We start from the raw sequence: 22,455 nt of genomic DNA, 5'->3' as shown, positions 1-22,455 counted from the left end.
ATCTGTAGTTATTCCACATTTATTGAAATTTAAAATTTTTGCGAAAATGATTTATTATAAAATTTTGTCTGTTTAAAACATCCATCATTATTTTTATTAAACTCCTTTATATTTGATTAATTTAGGAAAGTTTGTATTAATTTATATTAAATTAAATAAAATTATAATGCTATTAGAATTTGAATTACTAGCTAACATTTTATTTTAATGATACTAGAATTTTATCGAACAGATAATGTTATGGTGAAATAAAATTAAACAAATTATGTGATCGCAAAAATTTTGAGATTTTCTAATGTTGGTAATAATCATAAATTGGTCTAAAATTATATTACATTTTCTTCTCTTTCAATTTTGGAAGCTATAAATGTTGAAATTTCAGCGATTTAAAATTATCAGTAATTTTTAATTTCAAATCCGTATAAGTTGATAAATATTTCATTATTCGATCAATGAATAAATGATCGATTCGTTGAATGGAAGTTAAATAAATGTAAATTCTTTCTTTTCTTTGGAAAGTAATTTCAAATTATCCGTAATATGACAAAAAATTTTTCATTTTTTCTTTGTTTCTATTCTGTTTTTCTCTCTTCCTCTCTTTTTTCCTTTTCTTTGTCAAAAATTTGTTAATTAATTTTAAACGAAAAGAAGGAAAAAAAAAGGAAACAAAACTTTTTTCTTTCTTTCTTTTTCTCTTTAAAGTGATTGATTTGTACCAAAAGTTTTTCCTTTTCTTTTTGTTGTTAATAATACTTTTAAGTAGAAATGTTTTACAATTGATATAATTAGTGAAAAGAAGAAAGCAATTTTGATTTATCACATCCGTTCCTCACTAATCAATTTACATTTTTTGATTTCGTTACAATTTATTGTTTATCCATCTTTTGTCTTTTTTTTTTTTTTTTTTGCTTGTCAAGTTGGATCTAATTAATTTTGAACAACTAAAATGGTTGAGTTCAAAATAAATGGCTTCGAAAAATTAAATAAGCAAATTAAATTGTAGTAAAAAAAGAAATGAATTTATGATATCTTTCCGATCATTATTCCATACATAATTCTATTTGCTAATAAAATTTAACTTCAAAATTTACATTTATATTTCCAACTTTTATCATCTATTTTCACATTGTTATCTTTTGCAAATGTGATAAGTGAAAATATTTGTTTTGTTAGCTAGGGAAACAAACTAAGAATTTTTTAAATTCTTCAAATCTTGGTTCATAAATTGATCAAATTTTTTTGCTAGTACGACACTGTCCTCATGATTATCAAATTCTTGTTTGCTATCATAATCATTTCTATCTCTATTACCACCTTGTTTATCACTATAATCACAACATTATCATTACTGCCGCTTTTCTATTATCGCTAAAGATGCTATTACCATATCATATTTTACCAAAATAGAATGATTATCAACAAAATATAATAAATATTAAAGTTTGTTCTAACCATTTTTAAATCTTTGAAGTAATTTGAATGGAAAATTCTAATATTCGATCTAAAAATGAAGGAGTTGTAAGGAAGTTGATAGCATAGAGACAATACAAAAATTAATCGAGCACAAAGAAGAAATAATAAGATTATCGTTATTATCATAGTCATCACCATCATCATTATCATTATCATTGTAATCATTGTTATCATCAGTACTATCTTGTAAGGAAGTTGATAGCATAGAGACAATACAAAAATTAATCGAGCACAAAGAAGAAATAATAAGATTATCGTTATTATCATAGTCATCACCATCATCATTATTATTATCATTGTAATCATTGTTATCATCACTACTATCATCTTTAGAAAGTTTTGTGATCGTTGAATTGATCATTATCAATGCAATTTATATTTACTTATGGGAAAAATTTGAAAATTTGAAATGAATAATTTCTCAAATTGGACTTTAGGAAAAATTCCAAAGTAGGAAAATTCCTACTTAAAGTTAGTTAAATATCGTTTAGTCAATAATTTTTAAATCTACAAATTTTTATTTTTAAAGTCACAAAAAAAAAAAAATATTTTTGTTCCGTTTACAAAATTCAACAGTCGATCTGAGCTGAAACTAATAATAGCAGTAACAATTTACATTTGAAATTTGTCACTTTTTTAATGAAAGATTAGCATTTGAACTTTGTGCTTAAAATGCTTTTAACGAAGTGATAAAATAATTTTCTGATAACGATTTGCAAATCTTTTAGTATATTTTCTACCTATTCTATTGCACATTATTTTCTCATTTTTCTTCTTTCCCTCCTAAATTTTATTGAGCATTGCTATGGTTTTTCTTTTCTTTTATTTTTCTGAAACTAATGCAATTAAAAAGTGAAAATGAAAATTACAAAATATCAAAAAAAAAAATTACATTTGGATATTTCGATAGTAAATTGAAATATTCCGGCAGAAATAACTACAAAAATTGCCATATAATTTATTTTTAGGCACATAATAAACTATTGGTAAAATAATTAGTGCCGTAATTAATTTCTCCATTATATATATACTCTTTTTTTTTTAATTTCTAGTATTTTATGAGAATTTCTAGAAGAAGTGCATTTTTTTAATTTATTGAAATGAAATTATTGTAATGGGAAAACGAAAATTTGAAACAGTGAATGGAAAGTTGTGTTTTAATTTTAATTCGTTTATTAAATTTCAATATGATATCGCAATAAACACTTTCATAGTTATCTTTCAGGAATTAGCCAATAAATTGCATATGTCGTTACAAATCCGTTTTCTCTCTCTCTCTCTCTCTCTCTCTCTCTCATCTTTTCCCCCCCCCTCCGAAATCATCTAATTAATCATTATTTTAAGCATGTCAATATTTTGTATCATTTCTTCATTCACCATTTTCCTATCTGTTCTTGTTTATTACTCTTTAAAAAAAAAAAATGAAATTCTGGGAAAGCATTTCTCGAATTCGCTAATTAGCATTTAAAAATTTCTTTCTTTTTTTCTTGTAGAAAAAAGAACTTATTACTAAATTTGAAATGAATGTACTTAAACATTCACCAACTGTCCATCATTAAATGATTGAAAGAAGAAAGTTGTATTTTGTTTACAAAAAAAAAAAAAAATTTTTCAATAAGAAAAAAGTGGATAATAATTATGAAATTTGTAAATTAATGGAAGATACGTTGAGCTAATTTTTTTTTTCCAATTCTAATCTTTCGAAATATTCAAATTTTTTTTCAGAGTTTTTTTTTTTTTTCGGTAATTTTGGTCTATTCATCTTTTATTTTCATTATTTTTGAAAGTATTATGAATTACAGCATTATTTTGCATTAATTAAGCTAATTATATTTCTTACAAAATTACAAAATACAATTAGAATTATCATTTGAATAGAATTATTTTCAATTTAATTAAAACACTGTGATTATTTCTGCATAAGCACAGCTCATCAAATTTTTTTTAAATTTGATTTTTTATTACAAAATTTTTATTCTTAACAGATTAAGGAATAATTAATTTCACTTTATTTATCTAATCTCTTTCTTTTTTCAATCTTAATATAGTGATGGTCTTATCAATTTGAATGCATTTAGGATGAACATTGAAAAAGGAGTTTTTTCTTAAAAAATAAAGTGAATAGTTATATCGAAGTTTTTCTCAGTCAGTGTAATAAATGAATTAATAAATTTAGGAACTTAAATTATAATTCTTTCGCTAATATTGCTATTTTTCCTTTTTATTTCTCTTTTTTGTCATTTTCTTCTTTCTTCTTTTTTTTTTTTTCCATCTTTTTACAAATAATTTAATATCATAAAACTTATCGTTTATTTCAATTTTTGCTTACTTTCCCAGATTATAAAATTCTTTACCTTTTGAAGTTTTATAATATTTTATTTTCTCTCTCTCTCTCTCTCTCTCTCTCTCTCTCTGTTTCTTCACGTTCTCACCATCTTTTTATGCTTTTTCCACCACAATCCCCTTTTACCTCTCTTTTCATCTTTAAATCTTACTTTGCTACTGATTTATTCCGTAAGAGAAAAATTTTTAAAAACTTAAATTTCATAATTTAATTAATTAAAAGCAATTATAATTGAATGCATTAGGCATAATTTAATTAAGCAATTTAGTGGTAATATATACTACGTTATTTCCTTAAGAATTTTTCTTTCTAACTAATAATAAAATTTATATTTCATATATAAAATATTTTATTTAATTTTTCTTAATTATACTTTATCCAAAATCACAAATATTTTAATTTAAATGCAAGCTTTAGTATTCTAAAAATATACGTTTAAAGGTCTTATATGATGGAATTTGAAATCATTTTAGTAAATAATTTAAAATAATAAAACAATAATTTTTAAAATAAGCAAATAATTAAATAATTTCAAATATTTAAAATGAAGCAATAAATTTTACTATTTTTTTAATTTTAATATTTGCAGAAATTTCAAAAGGAATTTTTCATATTTTTTTTTTTTTTTTCACTCTATCGAATTAGTATTTTATCCGTGAAGGAACTAATGTAATAATTTAAAATATTAATTTTTGATAATGTTAATTTTTGTATATTGTTTTTTAAGTATTGATTTTTAGAATATTAATTTTTGTTTTTTTCCTCTTTTGTCTTATTCTAATTGCTGATGAGAGATTTTGAAGTTATTTTTTGTTTCTTTCCTGATATTAAATGAGGAAAAAAGCAGTCAACAAGAGTTTTTTCAAAATTTTCATTTTTTCTTCCCTTTTCTGAAATGAAATAAACAGGGATAAAAAAGAGAATAAATTAAAAATGCTCATAAACAAACTAACTTTAACATACATTAAACTATTTGATGATTATTAAGTTAAAATTTAATGTGAAATGTAAAATTAAAGATGTAAGGATTAAGATGTTGGAAGATAAAGTGTAAAAAAATTAAAATGTAAAAAGATAAAATGTTATTTATTCAAGCATCATTGTATGAATTTTACATTTTTTCTTTCAGTATTATATTTATCTTCAAAATATGTTATCAAAATTTAAATTGTCAGCATTTACTTCCTAATTTAAAAAAAAAAAAAAAAAAAAAAAAACAGTAAATATTGGAAGAATGAGAAAAAAAAGTTAAATCAAATGCATTCAGTTGTAAGAAGGAAAATAAAAAAGAAAATTTAATTGAAAATATTTAATAAATTAAATTCTTTTCTGCAAAGAAAATTGTTATTTATTCATTTTCTATTTCAGTATTTATTAATGTCATACATTTCAAGGTAAAAGTTTCCACTTTTCTTGATTTTTTATCTTTTCATTCCGTTACCAAATTTCATCAAAAGGCTAAAAAATAATTTTCACTTCACTCAATTGCATTCAAACTTGTCAACATTATAAGTTTAAGCGATTCGTCGTCATCTGACAAATTAATAAAATATTTTATAGTTCACAGTGCGAGAAAAATATGAGCCTTAATTATTCTACTTAATTTTATAAGGTGAATCTAACAGTTTGTTAAATAATTTTTTAAAAATATGAATGTTCTTCTTTTAAAGAAAAAAATTTGTTGACAGTTGAAATGTTTCAGCCGAATAAAGTCATCAAATGTTGAAGATTAGGCAAAAGGTATGAAACATATGGAATATTATCTGTAGACAGGACGATAGAATCAATTTAACTTTTTCATCCAGAAAAAAAGGACAAAAAAAAGCTTTTTAATTTTGAAAACAGTTCAAATTGATAGTTTTGAAATGCAAAAAAACTTCAAATTTCTTGCTTACGAATTAATTTGATAGGAAGAGAAAATTAGTATTGTAATTAATTACTACTAATGCATCGGAATGCTTGTCCTTCTTAAATTAATCAACTGATATTATTGATTTGATAGCAGTGATTGATAAGTTCATGTTTACATCGGTGCTGCACTAATGCCACGACATCTAACTAACATTTATATATCACTGGGAGAGAAATTAATTTTGCTATTTTAGTCTTTTTAATTCAGAAATTCTCACTACCTGAACTATTCCGGAGTGATCATTTTTTTGAAATTAGCTCGATGCTTAATAAAAATTAATTTTTCATTCTCTTTCCTAAAATTTCTTCTGAACACAAATTTTAAAAAATATTTTCTTTTTTTTTTTTTTTTTTTGTTGTTGTTTTCTTTCTCTTTACTTTTTCTTCTTTTCTTGGGCGACAATAAGCTAATAAACAAAAGCAAAAGAAAAAGCGAAAATTATTAATTTTCTTTACTGATTGGTAATATCATCAAATTAAATGTTTTAAGTGAATGTAATTTATTTCATTTATTATAGGTATTTAATTTAATTGATTCGCTAAAAAAGTTTGATTTATACAAACAGATAATATATATACTTAAAAAGACATGAAATTGTAGTATATTAATAAGAATAGAATTATCGATGTAATTAATTAGTGTTAATTATTTTTTATTACCAGTAATTATCAATTTAGCAGTGTAATATAAATGTAATGTAGCAAAAAAAAAAAATTTTTTTTTCACAGTCCATTTTTAGTTTGCTTTTTTCTCGTTGGTATTTATCATTTCTTTTCTTTTTCTTTTGATATTTTATGGCGCATATTTTTTTTTTTTTTTTTTTTTTTTTGCTTAAAAGTTTACAAAAAAACAAAAAATATTTTATTCGTTCATAAAAATTTTCTGAAAAGGAAAGAATTTTTATTGTAGAGGAAAAAAGAGGAAAGACAAATATTTGAAACAAAGATGACTTCTTCTTTCTTCATTATTTTACTTCATTCTTCTTTTTCTCTTATATCACTAATAGTTCACAAAAGAAGGCAATGATTTATCATTTATCATTAAATTCAACAATTTCCTACTTTCTAATTCATTTTTCAATTTTAACTGAAACTCTGGTACTTTCAGTATTATTTTATCATCACTATTGCTACTGATAATAATGATAACGACTATGGCCTAATTTTCTTTCTCTTTTTGTTATTTGACGACTGTCACTCAGATCAATAAAACTGCATAGCGTAATTGATGATAATTTCTACATCTTCATTTCATTATCAACCCTTTTGTCATTCATGTCGCCGTCTTTTTCTTCTTCTTAAGAAATGAGAAAAAGGTTTCTTTTTTTAATTTTCATAAAGGTTGCATTCATATTTTTACATTTTTTGAAAAATGACATAAATTTAACATTCAAACTTATCGCAAAAGTTTAATACAATAAACTAATTAAACATAAAGTTGGATATAAATTCTAATAACGGTTATATATATATATATATATATATATATATATATATATATACTATATACTATATACTAGGAGTAAAACTATATATGGATCTCTTTTTCGTGCCGAACTGTAAGAAATTATTAGTCAATTAATTAATTAATTAATTAAACTGAGATTTAGTGTCAGTTTGGTGAAATGGAATGAATGTTTACTTCCTTTTTTTGCAATCGATTCTAACCATTTTTCATCTTTTCTGATGGAACATAAATTTCCGAATAATTCTAAAGCTTGGATTCTTTTATGATTATTCTCACTATATTATTATTATTATTATTATTATTATCAATTATGATTTGTTATTATTATTGTTAATTATTACTACTATTTTTATTATTTCTCGAGAAATATACAAAAAGCAAAAATTTACCAGCTGATAATAATTGCAATCAATAATGCATTCATTTATATTTTAGTAAATATTTAAATGTCAATTTTTTCATTCCATTCAGAAAACTATGATTGTATTGCAATCATTTTTATCTATTCCAAGTAATAATATAATATCATTTCTTATAATTAAAATAATATTCTTAGTACATTAGCATCAATGCATAGAAATGTAAAAGTTTTTTTCCTTTCTTTTTTGCTCTTTCATTTCCTTTTCCATTTTATTTTTTTTTTTTTCAATTTTACTTTTTGCATGGCAAATGGCAAAAATTTTTTGAGTAAAATAAAAGACTTTGTAAACATTATGTGATATCTAAAGTTTGTTTAGCTTTTCACATAAGAAAATCATTAGACTTTATTTTAATGATATATGAAATCGATATTACATTAAAACTGAATTAATATTATATCACATTAAAATTGAAGACATTTTAGATATCAGTAGTGTTTTCTTCAAAATATGATCCACCTTTATTACTGTTGTAGTATTATCAGCAGCTATAATGTTTTTTTTTCTGTTAAAATTACTGCTAATATTAGGAAAAGAAGGAAGGTATGTGGACAAAATCGCAATTATATTTTGTACATTTACTTTTTTTCTTCTGCTCTTTCCTACTTTAATGATTCTGAATTCAAGTAATAGCTTAATCTAAATAGTAAATTAATGAGATGTAATTTTTATTTATTGAATAACTGATGAAAATTCATAGAAAAGCTACCAATCCACTAAACCCGTAATTTCAAAATATAATTATGATTATTTTTTATCTATCTTTTCCTTTCTTTTATTTTTTATCAGAAAATAAAAATATCTCATTAATCCATTTAATTCCTATAGAAGAATGCAAAACTTTCATATTTACTTCCCATAAGTTCTGACAAACTTTTTTTAATGAAAATTTAAAATTATTTTCTTCTTTTAAAATTAAATTTATATTTTTCTCTGGAGTAATTCAAATTCTCTGCAATTTTTACGCATTGCAAATATTCAAATATATTAATTAAAAAAATTTAATCATTCAATTTAATTTGTTTATTTATTTGCTTATCCATTTTCTTATATGCATGTTCTCTCATTCATCAAATGTTTTTATAAAATTTTCGAAATTTTTGAAAACAATTTTTTTGCTCAGAAACAACGTCCATTTAATGAATAATACTATCCACATATGCATATGTATATTTTTTGATTCCTTAAACTAAATAGAATATTTGTTATATTTCAGATTGCTTGCATAAAGGCATATAATTGAATAGAATTTAAATACGATTTTTGAAGAAACAAGCAAAGTGACCATTTCATATGGGAATTTCCTATCAATTTGAAACAATTTTTGAGTTAAAAAATATAAGCGAATTGGAAATTTAATTTTCATTCCAACTATTATTATTTGCTTGGCATTATGTGTCGGTGGAGTGTAAACAAATTTGCTGCAATGATGTGACATGAACACTGACTTCCATAAATTATTATCATTTATAATAGCTATACTACAAACTGCTATATTTCGTTACGGTATCTTTTTTTTTTTTAACTTTTATTTTCGTTTTCAAAATTTAAAATTGAAAATATATAATAATAATTCTATGTGCTATGAAAATCCAATCCAAGTACAATTTTCTCACAAAATTGTATAATGAATAATGAAAAAGTTATGACTGATATTTACATTTTCTAATTTGTTATCATTTTCTTGTAGTTATGAAAACTTATCGGATATGAGCAATACCGAAATGATTTTAATGAAAATTTGCAATATTATCAGAGATGAATGATGAAAAATTTTTGTTTTCGAAATTGGCTGATAAAATACTTCTAGTCAATGGAACTGTATAATTAATTAGTCAATTAATTGTTAATTTCCAAATTAATTAATTCAATAAATTTTAGGAAACAGTTGTATGGTTGATTATTGCGCTGATATCTATTCAGAACGATTAGATGAAGGTGGCATTCTTATTGGTATGAATGCGCCTTATTGTCAGGTAATATAATTAAAAAAATTTTTTCATATGCTATTTTCCATTTTTGATTATTTGGTGAGAATATTTTATTGATTATCAAACGAAATTAAGGAAATATAACACTGTCCTCATAAATTTCAGACTAAGATAACAAGTTTAAATTAATCAAATCTATATTCATTGAAATAAGATTATTTATGATAAAATTAATTTACTTAGTCACCAAATGACAGTTTTTTTTTTGGAAAAAATAAAATTTAAAATTTTAGAAATTAAAGATTCAACAAGTAGGAGAAAAATAATAAACTTGAAAATAATATATGAATTTTTTGAATGTTATTCACTTTAGTGTAATCTTTCGCCTCTTTCAACCTTTTTTCTTCCAGTTCATTAATAATATTTAGCCTTTAGCTTTGAATGTTTCATTTAGTAAATGTTGCTTTATCACATTTTAGGTATATTAGATACTGAATTTTATATGCTTTAAAAATTTCACGTTGTAAGTATAATTAATTATAAAAAAATTTCACGTTAGTTGTAAGTATAATTAATTATTATCTACAATTTTTCTTCATAAATTAAGGAAAAGATAAAAAGGAAATTCCAGTTTTTAAATTAAAAATTCTTGATTTTAATTTGTTTTTAAATCATATTATGAAAATAAGAGATAATATCATTGTTTCTCTCCCTTTTTTATTTTCCGTTCGTTATTGTTTATTGTATTTTGTAAGCATGTAGGAATACATTCTGTAAGCTTACCATTAGAATAATCAAAAAATTCTAACATCAAACATAAGATTAATTAATTAATTGCTTACAAAAACTCAAAAAAATACTAAGATGAAGGATCGAAATTGTTTATTTAAAAAAGAAAAACGTATTTGTTTTAATTTATCTACCACTTTTTTTTTTTCATTTTTTATTTGATTATAGATAATAACTGATTATATTTACTGCTTGAGCGAAACAAATCGCACATGTCGCGGCAATCTCAAATATCACACATTGCAAACTTTGCTTCATCGACAACGTCGTGAATTTTCCTGTAATTCATTCCCGGAAGCGATGAAACCCAGTAATTATGTACCTATCGGGTGATTAGCATTTTTCTGCACTCTTAAAAATTGAAAATATTATAAATTTTAAATTAAAACAAAAAGCAAAACGAACAAATCAATAAATCTAGAATAATTTTAACATGTTAAACTGTTTCGTACGTTAATTTAAATCAACTTAATTATTCAATTTATATTTTGAAATTTTATTACTATTTTCTTTGGTTCAATTAATGATTAATTAACTGACTTGAATGCTACTATTATCTAAAAACTAAATTAAAAGATGAGTAAATGCTGCAATAGATAAGCAGAATTCATTGGATTGTAACATTTGCGCTTCATTTTACAGTTGAATGTTTTGCAAAAATCATACAAATCACTTAAACATTCACGATTTAAGATGTGCATTTCCGACTGATAGTGCTCCTCATGTAATACAACGTTACTGTGGACTTTTTGGATCACGACATTTGCGCACACTAAATGGTCATTTTGAAACATGTGCTCGTAATGGTGCTTATCCATTAATAAATAACAAACATTTATTAATACAAATTACTCACTCGTTTGTCGCGAGTGGTACCACTGCTGTTTCTAAGGTATATAATTTACAATTCAAAAAATTCATTCGAATTAAAAAAAAAAATTATCACATTTTAATCATTCAATAATTAAAATAAACAATAGAAAGTTAGATTTTTCCTTAAAGAAAAGAAATTATGGATGAATTTTTATTTAAAATAACACACTGAAGAAAATTTAATTACACTTCAATATTATAAATACTGTATAAATAGTGATTGTATTGCCTTACTTAAATAATTAGTACTATTCCATAGCCATAAAAATACATTACTTAAGTGTATCGTTATATTTCGATATATATAATAAATATTATACAAAAGAAAAAAAAAATAACGCACAAAATTGCTATACTTATATTAATTAATTAATTTCTAAAAACTTGTCAAAAAAAAAATCAATTTGATACTATATGACATATAAATATGTGTTATAAAGTATGAAATGCTTACATATAGATAGTTAGATATGAAATTAAAATTGGTACTAAAATAATTAAAGTAAAGTATATGTTCCTTTTTTTTTGAAGTTATTATGTTAGTGAAACTTTTATTAAAATAGTATTCAATTAAGAGACAAAATTTCAGAGTCATTTTTCAGGTTACTGTAATTATAAAAGAAAATAACCGTTGCACAACACGTAAACAATATGAAGCAGGGTCAGATGATGAGCAATTACCTAATTCATTTACGGATGGTAGCAGATTTGTTGGTAATTCAGGACGGAAAGCAGTTGAAATTAAATCAAACACAAATCAAACACATGTTGAAATTATATTACGTTATTTAGCAACAATAATTTATATTCGACGACATGGCATATATTTATCGGTTGCTTTAAGGATACCAGAACGAATAGTGCAGGTATTTACTTACTTTTAATTTAAAAAAGAAAAGTCATTTTACATAGTAATCACAAATTATCGTCCTATAATCGTCTAAAAATAATTCATTCTAATAAATACTTTCCTTTATTTTTTTAAAAAATCTTTAATTTTCATGAAGTAATAAACAAATTATTTTCGTCTTTTTTGAAGAGAAACAAACAGCAAATTAAACAAATCTATTTATAATTAAACATGAATGTCGACAATATTAATATACGTAGACATTTCAGATTTATTAATTTCTAATAAAATAGCTGTTTGCCTTTTTTTTTTTTTTGCTACACAAATTCGATTTTCAATCATTTTTAACTTTCCCTCCTGTAGCTTTACTCAATTAATTATAAACATTTTTCACTCTTTTTTATACTATGAAACTTTTTGCAATCAATAATTCCACTTATGTAATTTTATATCAATTTAAAACTTTATTCTTCGAAAATTCGTATTCATTATTTATCCCAAATATTAAAAAATCTTTTAGAATCATACAGATAAAAAGTTTTTCTTTTTTTGAAACAATTGAATGATGGAATTACTTATTTCAGGAGCAAACCGATAATGAATTTGATATTTGTACATCAGGTTGTAGTCGTAGTGAAACGGTAAAAATTGAGGAAGCATTAGCAAATCCTATTTCATTTACCAGATGTCATGGAGTTCGGATAAAAATACCTCTTAAAATTGCAATTGGTGAGTAATTGTGATTTTATAAAAATAAACGAATAAAAAATAATTTTTTAATTAAATTTTCGCTGGTGTGACAATTCAACTCAATTAGTTAAACAAAAACTGATACTCTAACACTTCCAACTAATTAAATATAAAATTATTTGAATTTTTAACATTCAAATCTAATGATTCATACCATCATTTTTAATAACTATATTGATTTACATTGGAATAATTAAATAATTTACATTAGAATATAATTAAACAAAACAAAAGGAAAAAAAAAAAAAACTAATCGATAATTCATACTTTTAATTGTTGCATATCTTTTAAATTTTTAAAATATTTTTTTCTTTACAAAAAATTAATTAAAATGAATTATTGCAAAATTTTTTAATTTTCACTGACAAATTTCATTTAAAAAAAAAAACAAAGTTAATTTACAGAACGATGCAAACATGCTAATGTAACAGATGCATTTTTTGATGCATGCGTATTTGATTTTTTAATTAGTGGCGATGAAATGTTTATTGCGCAAATTATTGATGCACAAGATGATATCATCGATTTATTTTCACCCTATATGCATCATTATTTTACGGGTAGGCAGAATTTAACTTTGTATGATTCAAAAGCTGGCTATAAATGGAAACAATGTATTCGACAATCTTCCGTTATTCATTCCGAACAAATATCCGGTTCAATTAAGCTACAGCAGCGATACAGTAGTATCAATGAATTAGTAATACCTATGCTAATCGTACTTTTTACATTTAACATTTTCTAAATTTCTTAATTATTATTTGTTTGTTTACAGTCTCTCTCCTCCTCTCCTACTCGTTCTACTTCAATTTTAAGTATTGATAATATTATCTTATTATAATTTACTTATTATTTTTAAGTAAGGAAAAAAAAATGCTTGTAACTTGTAACTTTGTTATATAATTTTTTTTAATGTAAAAGTTATCAATTACTAATCGAATATTTGATTAAGTGTTTAATGCCATAGGGATAAAGTCATATCGATTGATTTACTAATTGATTGATTAGCACTAAGATAAAATATAGTCAGTTAATTTTTCTAAAAGTTAGCTTGGGTTTTACTTTTTTTTTTTTTTTTTTTTGTTTTTTAAGTTCAATTAATTTCATTGTTGAGAACAGTTTTTATTATTAGATAGAAAATAGAAGCAAAAAAGAAAATAGAGATTTTTTTTTTTTTTTACTCTTGAGCTTCAAATTTTTTTTCTGATTTTTTTTATAAACAATAATAGGAAATCTTTCAGTTTGTCCATTCTTTTTAATATAATTCATAAGTTGTTAAAAAAAAGAAACAAACAAACAATAAACAAATTAATTTATTTGTTAATATCATTTCAGGGTATATTCTACTACCAACGAAGTTTCAGTTTTATTGGTTTTTAATAAAATAGTCGATGTTTTATTTACTGATTTTTTCCGCTAATTTAAAATTTTATTAATGTAAAAAATAATTATTTTATCCTTTACCCTTTTTCCATTTTTTTATTTTGCTTCCAAATTAATCAAAAATTATTTTAAAAATCAAATAAACAGTGATAAAATAAAAATGATAAGTCAATCATGTATTTTATTTATTAATCATTATTATTATCACTGTTATTTTTTGATAATAAATAAAATATAACTTATAGGAAGATAGCAATATTTAAATCTTACTTACTTACTTACTTTATATATTTATTCAGTTATTTATTCTTGTATTATTGTATATTGAAGATTCAAGAAAGGTTTAATTATTTCAAATTAAAAGTATACTTACAAAAAAAATGAACTTTCTGGATTTTTTCTGTTTAATTCATCCTTTCTTTTGAAAATCAAACCAAATGAAATTAAATTTTTTTGTAAACTTAAAAAATTTTTGGTTGTAATAAATGATGATAGATCCTGCATAAGTGATAAATAATATCATTACAAATTTGATAACTACCTCGAAATAAAAAACTTTAAAAGGAGAATTATAGAAAAATTAATGAACAAATGAGATACAAATGAGAAATATTGTTTATGTCATTTCTTTCTTTTTTGTTTCTTTCTTTTATTGGAAATGGTAACTTTGAAATTTTAATTTTTTACAGAATTAGATAATGAGGGAATTTTATTTAAATTACAGTTATAATTAAAACCTTTGCGAGAAATGAGAAATATTTAATTAATTACGAAATTATCAAATAGTGAAATTAGTGAAAAAAATAGTGAAATAATGAAATTATCAAAAAATTACAGTGATTTGTCTTCTTCAGTGAAATTTCATTAACAGAAAGACGATAAATTTACTATTCTTTTAGAAGTAGTCAAAACACAAAAATACCAAAAACAATTAATTTAGTGATCATTTAATCAGCTCTTTTGTAATAACAAGATTGATCACTAACTATTTATCATTACTATCAGTTAGTCTTCTTTATAGTTTATGATAATGCTACTTTTTTACTTTAACTTAAGCAGTAACATTGCCTTACTGATATATTATCAATAGTTTACAAAAAATACTGTTACTAAAACAAAACAAATGACAAAGTTACCTCAATAACATTCCTCACATCCTTCTTTTTTCCTCGATGTTGTAAAAAATTTATCGATCGTCTTAGAAATGAGATCTCATCAAATGTGATATTTTTCCTTTTTCAACAATTTTCACTATTTTATTTTCGTGTTATTGATTATTGATTGTCCTTTTTTTTATTATAGAAAGAAATGAACTTCAAAGAAAAAAAAAAGTAGAAAAAAGGAACAAAACTTATTCTTTTGCGGGTTAATTTTTAAAGTTATCCCTTTTGTTTAATTTTTTTGTTTTCTTTCAAGTTATTTAATATTTATTTGTTTATCTGTTGTATTATAAGTGTGTGAAAAATTTGAATGTGATTTTGAACGAAATTTAAAAGTTTTGTTTATTTCGAATTAATAAAAAAAAATTATGAAGGAAGAAAATGTTTGTATGCGAATTCACAGGACGAACTCACTCGTAAAGTTGTGAGAACTGAAAATTTTCGAAATTTAACAAAAAGGAACTAAAATTTTGATTTTTTTTTTTGAGCAATTCGCCAAATTTTGCAGATTTTTTGTTTCTTGGAAAATAATAAAAATTTTTAAATAGAAGAAAAAAGAGACAAAAATTCAATGAATCATTTGATTTGATCAAACAATTGCCAAATGGTATTTGGATGAATTCGAACATTCATTCACCGTGGGAATCACTAATCTTATCAAAAGTGAAACACTTCTGATAAGATTCAGAATCAGCTGATATTTTAGGAAAACTATTCTAAGTTTAAGAAGCAATTCAACAGATATCAGAAATGAATAATATCATTTAAATCAAATACTTAGCATCAAAGGTGTTTTCAGTGGAATAAAAGCTTTAATATATATAATTTATTAGGCAGATTTAGAAAATTTTATTCTGATGTTCCAACAATTGAAAAACTTAAATTGAAAAAATAGAAAGGTAATGATTTATTGATTTACTCAAATGTGAAATATTTGAGTAAATAAGAAAAGATTTCATGAATATATGTGAAATATTTGAACAAATATAAAAGAAAGTAATTCTTTATCACTCTATTCTCCTCAGTTTAATTTGTTTAAATTTTTAGGAGATTTTAGATAATACTATTAAAGTGCAAAATGTAATGTAATTATCATTTGCGTTAAATAGTAATATAAATTATACTGATTTGAAGTTTGTGCTATGAAAATAATTACAAGTAATGAAATGATTGACATAGTAAAGTAGTGAATTGTAAGTTTACAATTATATTAAAATTTTCTACAAGTAATCTTAAGACTTGTCTATTAATAAAATATTAAGGAGTTTTAACAGTAAAAGTATACAATATTATCACAATATAGCAATTAAAAAATATGATAATTCTTTGAAACCACAAAATAATACAAATAGAAATCAACAATAAACATCAACATTTCATTATCACAGCTTTATCATAATTTAAGTTATGATAACATCAAAAGAAGTAATAATATTTAGGAAGGAAATGTAAATATATCAGAGATGGAAGAAAAATACAATTGTACTTTCATCTATTTAAGTAAGCGTACTAAACAGAAACACGAAAACCCACGAATTATTCTTTTTTTTTTTTTTCAAATTTTGATTGCAATTTTTTAACTCTAATCGGATGTGAATATAATTCTTTAAAGGATCTCTGATATATGAAATATTTCAAAGCAATCTAATGGTGTATTATCGTTTTTGTACGGTAGAAAAGAAAGATAGGATGTTATCAGTGAATTGATTTCATTGATGAAAACAAAAACAAAAAAAGATTGAAAAAATTTTTTTATAATTCTTTTTTTTTTCTCTCTCTCTCTCTCTCTCTCTTTCTCCTCCTGTTTTTAACCTATTTTGTACTTCTTCTATAAAAATCTCTCATAATATAATATCAACTTAAAAATTATCAAAAGATCTTAAAAATTTAGTATCAGATGGTGGAATTGAAAGACTATTTCTGTTTTAGAAATACATTAAAATAAGATTAACAATACTTTAAATAGTTTTCACACTATGAGAAATGCTAATATTAAAAGATAAAAGCATTAGATAGAAATGTAAACTACTGGCAACGGTGTCATCTCAATATAAAATCACATCTAAAACGGAAATTTATTTTCAAAAAATTTCGAAAATATGTCATTTTTTGCTGACTAATAATCTAAGAGTTATTTTCTTGGAATATTATTATGGCAAATTTCAATATTCTATTTGCTCTACTATAATCTGCTATAAGTTATTAAACTTTATAGAAAATACGTAATGAGTTATTGATATGAAATACAATTAGTCAGAGATTATTAATTCTTTTTATCTAATAAATAATTTTTTTTTACTTAGTATAATTAGAATGAAAAGAATTTCATGATCATTTCTTCAAAATCAAATTTATCTGTATAAGTTAACAGTAAATGAAAAATTCATAAAATCTCAAAAGATGTTAAACTTAATTCATTCAAATTCACTTTTTTTTTTTTCAACGTGACAAGAGTTCTCCAGATATTACAAGAAAATAAAAAAAATGAAATAAAAATGAATTATTATTTTATAGATCAAGTTTTTTTTACAATTCTGGAAGCTTTTTATCAAAAAATAATTTTTGGGATTCTTCAGGGAAACAGAAAGTTGTATTTCAAATTTCTGTTTCATAAACATTATAAATGGATCATTAAAAAAAATTATAGATCAGAGTCTTAAAGTAACAAGGGAAATACTTTATATTTTTCTTCAATTTGTAAAATAATTCAATTTTCATGGAGCTAATCGAATAGTAAATGATAAAAAGTGATAAGGATTAAGTGAATAAAAGAGTTAATTGTCGATTTTCACTGATTTAAACGTCAAATAATTAATGATTAAATTATTTTAAATAATTATAAGTGACTAAAGGCATATGCAATCATTTTCTTTTCATTATCACAGTAATGAACTATTTGCGATCAAAAATTAATCATTAGCAATGCTTCAGTTAATTAGTTAATTATTATCTTAATTATTTGCTACTATATAGAAAAATGCTTTTAATGAATGATTCTGAATAAGTTACAATTTTATTCACATTATTTATTTCTAATTTGTATATTGCCACTAAAATAATAACTTTAGATTACCAATAAAACTAAGTAATGCTTTATTTATGTTTTGAAATATATCCAATCTAGTATTTATCATCGTTGACATCGTCACCGATATCTTCATCGCATTTTTTGTATAACTATCTCGTCTCAACATTCTAAATTTCTTACTGCTCAACTTTCAAAAAGCTTCTTGTTTTAAGATATGAAAATAAAGAAATTTTTTTTCTTTAATTTATATAAATATGAATTAAAATGTGAATTTTAGAATAAATAAACAAATAAAAGAAGATGGGAAATAGAAAAAAGAAAACGAAATGAAATGAACAAAATTTTGCAATTTAAAAAACAGAAAACAAAAGAAAAGAAGGCCGGAAGAAGAGAAGACAAAAGATTAATAATAATAATAGTAATAATAGATATTAATCATAAATAATAATAGTAGCAATAATAATAACATTGATAATAACGATAATAGCAGTGATAATAGACAATAATAATGACCTAATTGACCTTATTATTTTGCATAATGAATTGTCAGAACGATACGATCATTTGACTTCATCATATAACTGTAAATGTGTTAAATACAAATTTCTTTAAACTTTGCAGTTGTCAAGAAAATAAAATGGAATTTTTGAAGGAAGAAAAAAGAGGCTTCACTTCATGAAATTCCCAATATTTGCCAATTACTGGCAAATATTTAATGATATTTCCAATCATATAAAAAAATCATAGAAATTTCATTGTAATCATTTGTAATGACAAGAAAGCGTTTAGGATAAAAATGGCAATTTATGAGAAAATAATTCCACATAATCAATTAAAATTTAACAGATAAAAAAACTAACGTTAAAACAGTATTTAATACTTTTCGATTAAAATATTCTCCTCTTTGCTAATTGAATTTCAAGTATTGCTTAATTTTCAGGTAATTACCATATAATTAGTTCCTAAAATTACATTGATAAAATTAAATAATTGGAATAAAAGTTATGAAATGAAAACGAATATAAGTATGGCGCCAATATGTTGTGCAAAAATATGAAAAGCAAAAGAAATAACTCTGCTCTTTCTATCGGTTATTATTGACCCAACTTTTCTTACTATTTTTAATTTGATAGATAATACTGTTTTATTCCTTCTTAAACAATAATTTTTCTTATTGATTGATCTTAGGTCTTAACGTTACCTTACGAAAATAATTATTTGCACCTTTTAATTGTTATTTTATCGGAAATACAATTCATAAAATTAAAATTTAATTATGTCACTAAATTTTAGGAATACTTCTGATTAAATTAAATTTCTTGAGTTATAATTTATTAACCTAACCTGTAAATAACTTTTTTATTTGAAAAATTCTTGATTGTCAAATACAAATAAACTTTTTTTTTCCTTTGATTTGCTTAGGTTATTATTATTTATTGAAATGTTGCAAGAAAAAGAAGAACGAAAAGTGGATGACGCTATCCATGACCTTCATGTATTGTATATGAAGTACGGTAACTGCAAACTTTTATCAATTTGTGTGAAAAAAAAGAATAAAATAAAATTTTGGGAATAAAATTTCAAAAATTTCAAAGAAATTCAAGAATTTCAAAAATTTCAAAAAAAAAAATCCTAATCTTTTTGCATTAAAGCTATCTTAAGTTTCACAATTAAAAAATAAATTACTTTTTGCTTTATCTTAATTTTATCGCTGAAGAAATTGAATTGAATTCATTATTTGAATTTGTGTTAACAATTAATAGTAATTGAAAAGTCAAAAAGTTGTTTAAATTTGCTAGCCATAATTGGATCAGCTAATTTTTTTGAATCATATATATATATTTCATGCAAAAAAGAGTTTCTTAATTTCAACAACTGTTCAAACATATTTAATTATAATTTTATAATTTTTGTTGATAGATGGAATTTTTTCTTGTAAGTTTTATATATTTACTAAATCTTCTGTGCAAAAAAACGAAATGTTTGAGTAAAATTAGTACCTTTCTCTCTTTTTAATCTCAATTTTTGTTCGATTGCTGAGACATTAAAACAATTCGATCGCATTATTCATTTCTGATATCTGTTGAGTTGCTTCTTAAACTTAGAATAGTTTTCCTAAAATATCAGCTGATTCTGAATCTTATCAGAAGTGTTTCGCTTTTGATAAGATTAGTGATTCCCACGGTGAATGAATGTTCGAATTCATCCAAATACCATTTGGCAATTGTTTGATCAAATCAAATGATTCATTGAATTTTTGTCTCTTTTTTTTCTTCTTTTTAAAATTTTTCATTATTTTCCAACAAACAAAAAATGTGCAAAAAAAAAAAAAAAAAAAAAAATGAAACTTTTTTTTTCAAAACAAAATTTAAATTCTATTCTGTTAAGAAAAATTTTTATTTCTCACAAGTGAATTCGTCCTGCGAATTTGTGTATTAATTTAAAATGAACAAATCTTTTTAAACTTCGTTCGAAATCACATACAAAAAATTTCCAGTTATTATCAACAGATACACAAATTTTAAATGAAATAATTTAAGAAAAAAAAGAAATAGATTAGAATAGATCTTTCGATTTTCTTATTATTTTTAAATTTCATTTATTTTCTCAAAAAAAAAAAAAAAGTATTAAAGATATTTTTCATTGGTTGATCCATGGCAACCATCATTAAATCGTACAAATCAACGAACTCAGTTACTTCAACGTATGGCAACTGCTGTTGATGAAATTTTGAATGCTAACAAAAGGCCAAATTGGTTACATCCAGCAATGTTTCATGGACCATTAACATCAGCAATTTGTTCTGTCAGTTAGTTTAAATTTTTGAAATGATTGAATTTTTTATCAATAATTAGATTAAAAATTAAAAAAGATTTCAGAAATATTTCAAGAAAAAATCATTCAGTGAATTCTTTAATTATACAAGAAGGAAATGTTAAAACTGAGAAAAACTTTTTTTTTTTTTTTTTTTAAACTAAAAAAGAAGGAATCTTTTGCTTTTTTATAATTTATTCACCATATAATTCTTAGCTTTTTTTTTTTATAATTTGTTGAAATAAATCATTTTGTTTTACTCTTTTTTCTTTTCTTTAGTTGCCACCAATTCCTGACAGCAATGCGATATTAATGCCACCAATAGTTGACCCACGTGAAGTATATTGGTCAAAATTTAGCATTTGCAATCATTCTCGTCCTTTGGAACAGAAACCATTTATTGTTTCATTACAGTATTATTCACCACATTCATTGCAAAAGTTACCAAATAATTTTAACTTCTCATCGTCATCCTCTACCTCTCCTCTAATCAGTGATTCATTAACAATTTCTGTCAAAAAGAACGCTTTACCACGTGTAGGCGCTCTACCGAATGATAAATTCCGTGATGCGTAAGTTTTCACTTAATTTATAATATTGTAAAATTATAATGCTTATATATTTATAGACCTATATCATTTTCATATTATATTTATATCAAAATTACAATACTTATATCACTTTTTTTTCAATCTATTTTAATTTCATCAAATGATAAAAAAGATATTTACAACATCTTTTAAGTGTCATGAATTAAAGTAATTTAAAGAATTTATCAATATTTATATTTATTTATAAATTTTAGTTAACAACAAATTAACTGTATTGTCATACAATTTTTTTTACACTAACAAAACTTACAAAAATAATACGTATACATATTCATTAATAATAGTATATTAGGACAAAAAAAATTAAAAAAAAATTGTGCATGCTATTTCATTACTATTTTTAATTAAATTTATTTCAGGAAACAAATTGAAATTGAACTATTTGTTGGGAAAATTTTACGCGCACGTGGCTTACAATTTAATCGTACCAATGATGAAAGCATACCAAAGAAATACCTTTATCAATTACCATCAACTAATCCAACTTATGAATGATAGATATGATTATAATAAAAGAGGAAAAATATATATATTTTACAATTTCCTTTGCTTTTTTTATCATTTGCTCGTTCATTCATTACTATTGCACCTTATCATTTGCTGATAATTCATCTTTTCTTTGAATGGATACTCTCAGTTCATAGTAACATC

The 22,455-nt window shown here is 22.9% G+C and overlaps 2 protein-coding genes across 2 annotated transcripts; both read left to right on the top strand.

Annotated features, from left to right (window-relative positions):
• Positions 1-9,051: 9,051 nt before the first annotated feature.
• On the top strand, positions 9,052-13,553 carry Bma-drag-1 (Uncharacterized protein; the record flags this gene model as incomplete). The annotated part of the gene is made up of 7 exons (XM_043080991.1): positions 9,052-9,121; positions 9,497-9,591; positions 10,504-10,664; positions 11,029-11,227; positions 11,811-12,074; positions 12,643-12,787; positions 13,213-13,553. 7 exons carry the CDS (start codon positions 9,052-9,054, stop codon positions 13,551-13,553), a joined length of 1,275 nt encoding a protein of 424 aa, XP_042936925.1.
• A 6,267-nt stretch (positions 13,554-19,820) lies between these two features.
• On the top strand, positions 19,821-22,299 carry Bm8753 (Uncharacterized protein; the record flags this gene model as incomplete). The annotated part of the gene is made up of 4 exons (XM_043080990.1): positions 19,821-19,888; positions 21,013-21,184; positions 21,473-21,765; positions 22,164-22,299. The coding sequence occupies 4 exons, from the start codon at positions 19,821-19,823 to the stop codon at positions 22,297-22,299; spliced, it is 669 nt and encodes a 222-aa protein (XP_042936924.1).
• Positions 22,300-22,455: the final 156 nt, after the last annotated feature.

The sequence above is a fragment of the Brugia malayi genome (genome assembly GCF_000002995.4).
Source record: "Brugia malayi strain FR3 genome assembly, contig: Bm_v4_Chr3_scaffold_001, whole genome shotgun sequence".
Classification (NCBI taxonomy): domain Eukaryota; kingdom Metazoa; phylum Nematoda; class Chromadorea; order Rhabditida; family Onchocercidae; genus Brugia; species Brugia malayi.
The sequence above is the reverse complement of the archived record's forward strand: the minus strand, read 5'-3'. Positions and strand labels throughout refer to the sequence as shown.